The sequence below is a fragment of the Syngnathus acus genome, chromosome 6 (assembly GCF_901709675.1).
Source record: "Syngnathus acus chromosome 6, fSynAcu1.2, whole genome shotgun sequence".
Classification (NCBI taxonomy): Eukaryota; Metazoa; Chordata; class Actinopteri; order Syngnathiformes; family Syngnathidae; genus Syngnathus; species Syngnathus acus.
In genome coordinates this window covers 479991-489990 of record NC_051092.1, presented here as the reverse complement: position 1 = coordinate 489990, position 10000 = coordinate 479991, and the positions used below count along the sequence as shown (strand labels likewise).

Here is a 10000-nt window from a genome sequence, read left to right as displayed (position 1 = left end):
CAAACAAGATGGCCGGCGTGGCTGATTATTTGGCCACCTGCCAACAAGGTTTTGCTTCAACCGGTATTTCCTTGTGTCTGCGTGCACACGTTTAAAGAAATTCCCCGTATCTTAGGAACTGTGCATGCTTGCGGCAAAATGACTCAAGTTTTAGAGGTTATTTCTTGCCGTGACAAAATTGGCTGAATTTTAAATTTCAATTGAAATGAAAAAAATTCTGGATGCAATTTCTTTATTTGGTGATGATTTGAATGAAACGAATTGATTCTTCTTTTTTTAGGTAGCTAACCTTTCAGGACATTTTTTCAAATTGAGCATGCATTTAAAACTGTTTCTGGCTGGCTGGCTAGCTGGCTGGCTAGCTGGCTGGCTAGCTGGCTGGCTGGCTAGCTGGCTGGCTGGCTGGCTGGCTAGCTGGCTGGCTGGCTGGCTGGCTGGCTGGCTAGCTGGCTGGCTAGCTGCTGGCTTACCTCCTGGCCAGTGTCCAGCGCGCAGAGCTCAGGGCAGCGCCTCTTGGCGTCAGCCACGACGTTCAACATGGTGCAGGCGCACAGCGGCACGCGCAGCTCCGTCCACTTGCTGACTTTCTGCAGTTGGGCGTCAAAGGCGCTTTTGGTCCTGCACATGAGCACGGGCGCTCATCAAGCATCAGTCAGGCGGCTCCCGCACGGATGGGCCGGGCGGCCTTTGGCGACCTCTTGACGCAGGCCTCGGTCATGTCGCTGGCCATCAGCTTGAGTCTCCGCTGCAGGTGCTCGGCGAAGGCGGGCTCGGGCCAGTCCAGCTCCAGCGCCAACATCTGCAGCGCATTGAGCTTCCAGAAGAGATCCTCCGACGTGGCCGAGCCGTTCCTGCAATGTTGCCACAATATCGTTGACTCATTTTGAAAGGAGACTTTCCTTTATTGTCGTTTGCTTCTTCTTTATTTGATGACATCGTTTCTTTCCTCGTGTTTTGCTGAGAAGTTCAACAAGCGTTTGAACTTAAACTGCACGGACACTTTCAATGACGCTTCTAGAGGAAGATATTGGCATTTCCATCCATCCTTTCCATCCATCCATCATTTCCATCCATCCATCTTTTTCTCATTTGGCCTTTAAAAGACGAGCACCCCAACAAGTGGCAGCGGCGCGGGGGCCCCCTCATGTCTAATTAGTGAGGCTCTCTGAAGGCCCCCCCCCCCCCCCACCGGCTCCCTCACCCCCAGGGGGTTAGGGCCGATCCCACTCACCCGTCTGTGCTCGCTAATGAAGTGCCAGCTTGTTTTGTTTTTTTGGTGGCTCTTTGCAGCTTTCTCGAAGCGCACAGTGTGGTCTGAGCAGGGTTTTTTTTCCCGCCTTTCCACAAAAACACACCCAGGGAGCCCCAAGTGGCATATCGCCACCCGCCGACGGACACGTTGTTCAAGTGAGCAGGAAGTTAATCATGCCGTAACCAAGGTACTCGGACCGAGTTGCGTTCCCGAGCTGTCGGGCAAAAAAGGTGCGTGTCGCTTCAATTGTTGCCACAAAGTGTCGCAAAGGAGGCGGAGCAGCAGGAACGCGCTCACGGGTCAGCACTAGCTCCAGCGCCGGCGTTCCGGTCATAGACGGGCTTTTGGGCTGACGGCGGCGATCTGAGCTCAACTATTTTGCTTTTTAGCTTTTCATCCAGACCTATCCGTCCAAGGTCAAAGCTTACTTGACGGAATGCCAGGTCTCCTGCTGGAAGCCGCGGTGGACGGACTGCGCGATGGACGACTCCATCAGGTCCACGTAGCGCACCACCAGAGGGACGAAGGCGTCCTGGAGGTGCTTGTGGAAGGGCCCGTCGCACAGCTGGGCTACAGCGCGCAAACACAACCATCAATACAATTGTTTTCATTTTTACAATTGCTTCTTTTCAATCCAACTCATCCACTATGGAACGGTCGTTTTTACATTTCTCGTTCTCGCCGTCGTGTTGGATTTTCGACGAGGTCGCTCGCGATTCAAATGTGGAAAAATGTCGTCGCGGCGGCGGCCATCGTGGGCCTTCCCTCGTGGGCCTTCCCTCGCGTCCTCCATGAATTCACGGCGACAGTAACGACGTTCTCCCGTCTCGGCGGGCTTCATTAGTCGCCGCGTGATTAACACTCGCCTTTTTGGCGCCCCTCGAGGAGCGACAGCAAGAGACCCTCCCCCTCCCTCCCTCCCTCCATCTGTCAATACCAACAAGTGAGCATTTCCAAAGAAACACTCAAGTATGACACGTTAGCTCAAGTCAGGCATTTGGAGAACCCTGACAAGTTCCAAAAACAAAAGTTCTTCAAAAAGAACAATTTGATGTGGGATATTAACTCATTCAGTGCCATTGACGGTTATAGACGTCAAAGACATGAACTGGGTTGCCAGTACAAAAAATATGGCTGAAGAAGAAAAAAAAACAAAAAATCAATAAGAAACGATTCTGACAGACACGGCAGAGAAAGTCACAAAATGGAACAAATCAGATGGAAAAATGCTGACCGACTTGGAACGCAAGAAGATAGCAGAAAAGCCACAAAGGATGCCAAACGTTTGAACCAAAAGTTTCAAAAGTGTGTGCGTGACAAGCGCATCCAAATAAAAAAGCTGGAGTGGCCAGCGCAAATAGAATGGAAATAAAAAAGTGAAGTCGTTTGACTCAACGCTGCCCCCCCCCCAGCGCACACTTTCTTGGCTCTCCCTTTGTGCCCCCCCTTCCCTCCCATCCTCCCTCGCCGTCGCTGCCGCCAACGCCAAACAAGTGAGCATTTATTTGTAAAGTGTGCGAAAAGCGCGGCAGAGTTGCGAGCCTTTTTCAAAGGCATCTTGTCAAGGTTTGACACGTTGCGGCGACGCCTTTGCAAGGCTGGCCAAGTGGCGGGCGGGGGGGGGGGGGGAGCGAGCGAGCGAACGGGCGGCCTTCTTCTCTTCTTTCCTTGCCTTTCACGTAATTAGCGCCCACAATGGCACGCGCAAAAATCAACACGTCGGCGCCGACGCCAAGATCTTTTGTTTCGCCTAGCGCCCTTGGGACCGTGCCGCATTATCACGGCGGCGGCGCTCACAAAGCCCGCCGCCAACAATGGCCGCCGCCGCCGCCTCGGGACCTTGAGCCGGAAAACATCAACAACGGCAAAAAGCCTTTTGGTTTGCCAATCGACTCGCTGGCTCCTCCAAAGTGTCGCCGTCTTACTTTCAACTTCAATTAGTTTGAAGTCAAACCACATCCCAAAAGAAGAAAAGGTCCAAAGTAGTACCAAATACAACTGGGTAGAACAAACTATGGCCTGCGATGCTTTTCCCAAAAACAACGGTCCGACACAACAATTATGAAACGAGTTTAGAAAACCAGAAAGACAAAAGTGGTGGAAAAATACAAGAAGGCGGGCTCTCACCATCGGCGGCGAGGAAGCCGTTGAGGAGCTGGAAGAGCGGAAAGCTGCTCCAGGAATCCACGGGCTGCGCCTCCAGAGCCAAGTCCAGGTCCAGGCGGTACAGCGCCAGGAAGTGCTCGGCGTGCTCGCGCATCAGCTCGGGCCACAGCGAAAAGGCCTGACGAACAAATACCACGTAAGCTCCAAATTTGTTGTTTGAAGGCAAAACGTCGGCACCGGGCGGCGACTACAAAATGGCCGCTTCGCAGCAAAACGGCCAAGTTCCCGTTTCTCTTTTTTTTCTCCAATAGACGACGAGTGCCACGCCGACACTTGGAGGCCGTCGGCGTAGCGAGGTGCCTCGCCAGTTCCCGCTTTTGTCGTGGAGAAAAAAAAAAGTGCAACCGGCCTTGAAAGGCGGCGAGGACCAAGAGGCAGCTGGGGTCAGAATGAAAAGCCTTGCCGGCTCGCTACGCCGTGGCCTTGCGGGACTTCCCGTCGGGCCTTGCGGGAAAAAAAGCGCCGTGAACCCGGCGCACTTTAGAGCTTCTTCAAAGCTGAAGAATGCCGACGCGTGGCAGGCGGCGGGACGCAAACGGCGATGAGGGCCACTCAAAGCGCTGTGGCCGCCGGGAAGCCAGAAAAAAACAACAACCAAAAAAACTTACCTCTCGTCCCTTTCAGCAGCACAAAGAAAACAAGACACAATCAACATTGTTGACTTTTGATTGACAGCACCGAGCGTTTCAACAAGCGATTTCATTGGCTGACATTTGAAGAAAAAAAACAAAAACAAAAGTCCTTCAAAATATACAAAAGAGCGGCGGCAAAAGGAAGAAAACCATTCTGGACGACTCAAAGGTTGCTTTGACCTGGTCATCCAGTTAAGTTTTCAGGTGCAATCGGTTGCCACGGCGACGGCGTTCCGAGAATAGCCGCCGCCGCCGCCTCAACATCTGCTGTTGCTCTCTTTTTCGCGCGCAAAGCATCACGTGGGCGTCGCTCGTTTGCGTTTGAGCAGAAAGTTGAAAAGATACGGAAATTCATTTGGACGGCAAATTGCAATCGGAACCTTTCAATTCATCTTTCAGAAATTAGGAATCTGCCCCCTCTCGAGAAAAATCTTTGTAATGCTCATTTCAATTCTAAATAATGAAAAATGATGATTTGAAATCATTGAAAAGAATTGAAATCATTTCATGAAACCTAAAAATGCTGGCACGAGACGTTAGAAAAGAGGGCAACCTCGGCGTGATGTTCGTCGTTCTGCTGCAGGACCTCGACGACGAGCTCGGCCAGACGCACGGCGTCCTCCAGCCGCTTGGCCCCGGCCTTCCAGTTGGCAAACTCCAGCAGCTGGCCGTAGTTGACGGCCGCCGCCTTCTCCAGGCAGCGCCGCAGCACCTTCTTCATCTCCTCGCTGCCGAGCGGCGTGCTCACCACGTCCTTCATCAGAACCTGCCGCGCGGCACAAACATCGGCGGTCACACCCACATCCGCCAACTATCAACGACAACGTTTTGAAATGGCGATTTGACGAAAAGATCCGGGCGGGCGGGCGGTCAACCGAGGGTCGAGCGGCACGCCGCGGCGCGGCCGAGTCCTACCCTCTCAAGCAGGGAGAGCGTGGCCTTGAGTGCGCCATCTGGTCGCCCGAAAGGGAAGCAGTACCTGCGTGCACAAACAAAAACGGCGCAGACGTGGATGCAGGCGGGCGAACGGACAGACAGACAGAGGGAGGGAGGGAGGGACGGACGGTTGCAACAGATGGCGGCGGCGGCGGCGCTCATTACGCTGAGAAAGAACAAGAGCAACAACAAGAAGCGCTTTCTCTTTTCTCCCCCTTTTTCTCACCTCCTTCATTGACAAGTGAACAAACAACTCAAGTGCCCCTCCCCCTCCAGGTGACCTTGGAGGTTAAAGAAGGCCCCCAGCCCAACCCCCACCTGTTAATTTGGGCACTTTGTTAGCAAAAGTGTTTTGTGATTACCGAAAGTGCGTGATGTGGTTGTCCAGAAGGCGCATGAGGCGAGTCCTGACAGCCTGGAACTGCTCCTTCTCCTCCAGCGTCACCGTCCCCGTCCCGTCGGGCCTTCATGCAATCCATACAATTCAATGATTATCAGCCACTTCCAAAAATGAGCCATTGCGCATTTTGCAGCTTCTCAGCTAAAACCTTGGACGTCAACAGTCCGCTTTTTTGCTTGATCATTTTTTCTTTTTTTTTTAATCATCATTATTATTATATATATACTTTATATTATTATATACTACATATAATACGACAAGTCTGCTTTTTTCTTTATAATTTAAAAAAATATTTTATTATTATTATTATTATTATTATTATATACTTTTTTTTTCTCTCTTTGAATTGTGCCACCGCGTTGCTAATTGAACTCGTTGCGCCAAAAATGCGCCTTCCCAAAGTCGCTGCTAGCTAAATGCTAACGTGAAATTAGAAAAGAAAAAAAAAAAAACATGCATTGAAGCCCTCAAACAAAACTAAATGAAATATTTGAACAGCAGCAAAGCGTTTCCAGCGGAAGCCGACCTCTTCCATCTTGAGGTCAGTGAAAACACGTACAAATGGCAGCCGGCTTCTTTTCTTTGCTGCTCTCAAAAGACAGAAAGGAAGAAAAGGAGAAGAATGGGAGGAGAAGGTGAGGGAAGAAAGCGGCGGCAACGGCAACGGCGGCAACCTTGACTCGGCTGCCGTCTGAAAGTGAAGAATTAACCCCTGCCGGGAAGCAATCAGCTGCCGCTCTAGCGCTTGCTCAAAACCGGCCCAAACGTGGAGAACAACAAGAAGGCTCGGCTCGGCTCGGCTCCTCTTTTGTTTTTGGCCAAGGCCATTCCAATGTCCAACGCCGGCCATCTCACACGAGTCGTATTTGGAGCGCCCGTCCGTCAGGTTTTTTACTGGGCATTGATTTGACACGCCGACGTTGACCCTTGACCCCGTGGCTTGACCTCAGAACGCTCGTGAACATTTGAGCGGGTGTCTGCACGCACGTACGCGTGCACAAAATGGCTGCACAAAATTGATGAATCCCAATTTGAATGCAGCTTTGTGATGCGGCGTCTCCGAGTGAAAAGCAAATTCCTGCTTTTCCGAGACGCGGGTCTCCGTGTGAACGCTTTGCACCTCAGTCTTCCGTGACGCTTTCTCATAACATAAGTCGGAACATAACATGTTCGATTTGTTGCCTTGATGGATTTTTTTGATTCTATTGCAAAGTATCCTGGCAGTGTGTCCAAATGTGAGGCCTTCACGGGCAGGCGTCCAATCAAGCCAAGAAGGTTCTTGCTGTGGTCACGAGCGCCACATGTGCGCTCATGTTAGCGCTCTCACGATTGGGGGGGGGGGGGGGGGGGGGGAGTCATGTAAGGGGGTGTTGCTTGTAAGTGGGCTGCGACAGCTTGCTGCGCTTCAGACACATTGTTGCTGCTAAATGAAGCAAGCGAGCTGCCAAGGCTGCGGCGGGGGGGGGGGGGGACTAATAAGGAAAAAGGAAGGAGGGGTGGCCTTCCTTCTTCTTGTTTGTGTGTTTACACTCCACGCGGCTCAAGTGTAAATGATAAGAAGCCTATCTGCCTCAGGCCCCGCAGGAAGTCCACGATTTGAAATAGGTGAAAACGTTCCAACTGTCACTTCAGTGATGATGTCATGAAATGAAAAAGGATTTCTCCGCTTTTCTCTTTCCCTTTTTCAGGCAAATCAGAGCGGGAGGCCAAAGCATTCCTCCACGCGGAGGTGGCGGAAGCGGGACCTCGGCCTACCGCGCTCGTGTCGCAACGTGAGTTGTTGCCATGGTGACGTGGCTGGCTCAACCAAACACGGGCTTTAACCAAACAGCAGCAAAGTACCCAGGTAGCTGTCCATCAAATATCAAGCCCCACCCCTCCCCCACTGAAGCGTCATGAAGTTTTTTGTCTTTTCCCAGCGACGCCCGGCGGGAGCCTGAATGAGCAGCAATTACTCAAATGACAGCTCCAGCTGACAAAAAGCCAGCTCGGCTAAACACACGTCTCCATTAGCTGGAGGAGCTAATCATTAGCGGCTAATTGCCTCAATGAGTGAACAAAGAGAAAATGCACAGATATGTTGACAGACGGCGACCGGGTCACAGCGGCTCACCGCCACAAGTGGCTTGCACATTTCCGAGGCGTGCGTGCGCAAAAAGTGTCACCCACCGCCGTACCTGTTGCCGTGCACGTGTGAGGCGCAGAAGGCGTAACTGTAGTGAAGCAGCGTGGGGTCCACCAGCGTGTTGTTCTCAGACAAGTCCATCAGCTCCTTCAAGTAGCTCAGGTGGCGCTGGCAGCCGCCCACGCCGTAGCGAGCGCAGTACTCGTCCAGAACAAACACCTGGCCCGGACTGAACCAACCCTGACCACAAGAATCACAGCAGTCAGGAACGCGTCGACACTTTCCAGAGGACAGCAAATGAGCGCATTTCCGATCCTTTAGGCATGTGGGCAAAATACGAGCCGTTGCCATGGGAGATGTTATTTACCAAAACACGCACGCACGCACGCGGTGCCGTTCAAGGACCGACGAGCGTCAACATTTTGACTGCGGCTTCGGAAAGCATCAATCGATGGGCAAATGAATTCAGAGCTATTCTCAGCCCTGATTATATTCAATCAACAAATAAATGAATGACAAAAATGAATTCAAAAATAATGAATAAATATTTCTCTCCTTCATGCAAGATGACTGTGTCTAAGAGGCAAGAAAAGAAAAAACATTTGCAAATGGAAAACAACATTTGGAGCGACCAAAAGCAGCAACAGCACCAGCACCAGCACCGCACCCACGTGAAAATGGTAGCAAAGTCACGACGAGTTCATTGTCAGGCTCCGCCCCTGCTGGCGCGTCTTTCTTTTGGCGCCTTGTCATTGACGCAAGATGCTGGCCCATTTCGACAAAACAACCAGAGCAACGGCGTCGCCCGTGAACAAGTGACCAAAGGCCGACGGGAACTCCTTTGGGTTTTGCGAGATCTGGCCAGATGGCGGCGACCAATAGGAAGAGGCGAGAGAGCGCGCACCCCATGGTGGGGTTTGCCGGGTGGAAAAGTTTTCAGCGGCCAAGCGTGTCCCTTCCAAAGACGCTTGTTGAGGCTGAATAGAGCGCCACCCCGGGACCCGACACCAATCCCAGCCTCTTGTTAACAGATGTCCGCCGCCGTTGGGTTCTGCAGCACAAAGCCCGCTGGCGGCCACAACCGGCCCGAGAGAAAGGAAGGAGGAGAAAAGACGCCTCTAATTGCGGCCGGGCCGCCAGGTAGACGTACGTGAAAGAGGAGCAGATGTCACTGCAAGGCGGGAGGAAGGGAGGGAGGGAGGGAGGGAGGGAGGAAAGAAAAGAAGGGAGGAAAGCAAGGAAGGAAGAAAGAAAGAAAGAAAGAAAGCAAGAAAGAAAGAAAGAAAGAAAGCAAGCAAGCAAGCAAGCAAGGATAGCGGGGGGGTCTCCGAAATGCCATAAGGTGCCAAAATGGCGCAAGCCGAGCGCTTGGCACGCGGCCCTCTCCAGCTGCAAATTCTTCTAACAAGGTTGGCAACGAGTATTCAAATTGTTGTTTATCTCGCCTCGTGCCCATTGAAAAGGGAAAAGTTATCCCCCCCCCCCCCCTGATTTCTACCTCGCCGTCCTTCGAACCCAGCAAATATTCAAGTAGCACAGGTGCTTGAATAGCGACACTCGACGCCCGAGTGAGCGTCGGCTCCGCTTGCCTGCCAAAAGGTCACAAAGTGCTTGACGGGCGCACAAAAGCGAGCGAGGTCGCTGTGAAAAACACACAAATAAGCAGCGGTAAGTACAAAGAACGCAATAACACCTCAAGGACGTTACCGCGGAAGGCGAGTGAGCAAAAAAAAAAAAAAAAAGCGCTTTTCAAAGACACTCAAACAAGCCCGAGAAAGACATTTTGCGCACCTGGGTCACAAGCAGACACAATTTTCCGCCTTTACATTTCCAATTCATCGACATGGAATCAAGTCTCTACTTTGATCATCGATTCATTGTGGGAATGGCTTCTGCGACGGGAGGGGGGGGGGGGGTTCGGGTCAGCCGACAGCGGAGCGTTTAAGTTTCTTCCATTTGTTGCTTTGAGCGGCGTCACCTCCACCTTGTCGCGTTTGCTAAGCGTTAGCATCTGAAGGCTCTTTCATTCCGACACCGGGTTGAACCGGATCCGTTCCGAGTCGGCAAAAGCTGTCGGATGACAAACGAGGAGCGCGCGCTCTCTCTCTCTCTCTCTCGCGGCGGGAAGCTGGCTCTCGCCTTTGAAAATATTTACCCGGTGGCAATCTCGCCATCGGCAGGAGGCCGCGCTTTGGCATGATGACGGGCGCTTTGGTGTGCCTTTCTCGCCGTAATGCAGGCCACGGATGCATACGCACGCGCAGCGCTTTCCGCCCGCCAATTAGACCAGCGAGCGCCGGCGCGGCGCAAAATCACACACAGACTCTCAGATCTTGGCGACAAATGCATTCCATCAAATGCAGGAAGGATGCAAAAAGGCCCGCAAAGGCCCGTGCACAAAAAAAAAAAAAAAAAATCATCAGCTGGAATTTTGTTGTTAATGGGCCATTTCAAATGGATTTGTGGGAATGGGACCAAATTGCACTTTT

At 52.0% G+C, this 10000-nt stretch overlaps 1 protein-coding gene across 5 annotated transcripts in view; it reads right to left on the bottom strand.

Annotated features, from left to right (window-relative positions):
* cadps2 (Ca++-dependent secretion activator 2) overlaps positions 1 to 10000 on the bottom strand; it is a 29850-nt gene that overhangs the window by 8349 nt on the left and 11501 nt on the right. For all 5 annotated transcript variants that reach the window (XM_037253831.1, XM_037253835.1, XM_037253832.1 and 2 more), the window contains exons 13-20: positions 7564 to 7751; positions 5349 to 5450; positions 4966 to 5029; positions 4604 to 4816; positions 3380 to 3536; positions 1681 to 1822; positions 696 to 851; positions 471 to 618 (exon numbers count right to left, since the gene is read on the bottom strand). In XM_037253831.1, coding sequence (XP_037109726.1) covers positions 471 to 618; positions 696 to 851; positions 1681 to 1822; positions 3380 to 3536; positions 4604 to 4816; positions 4966 to 5029; positions 5349 to 5450; positions 7564 to 7751 — 1170 coding nt within the window. The remainder of the gene's footprint in view (positions 1 to 470; positions 619 to 695; positions 852 to 1680; positions 1823 to 3379; positions 3537 to 4603; positions 4817 to 4965; positions 5030 to 5348; positions 5451 to 7563; positions 7752 to 10000) is intronic.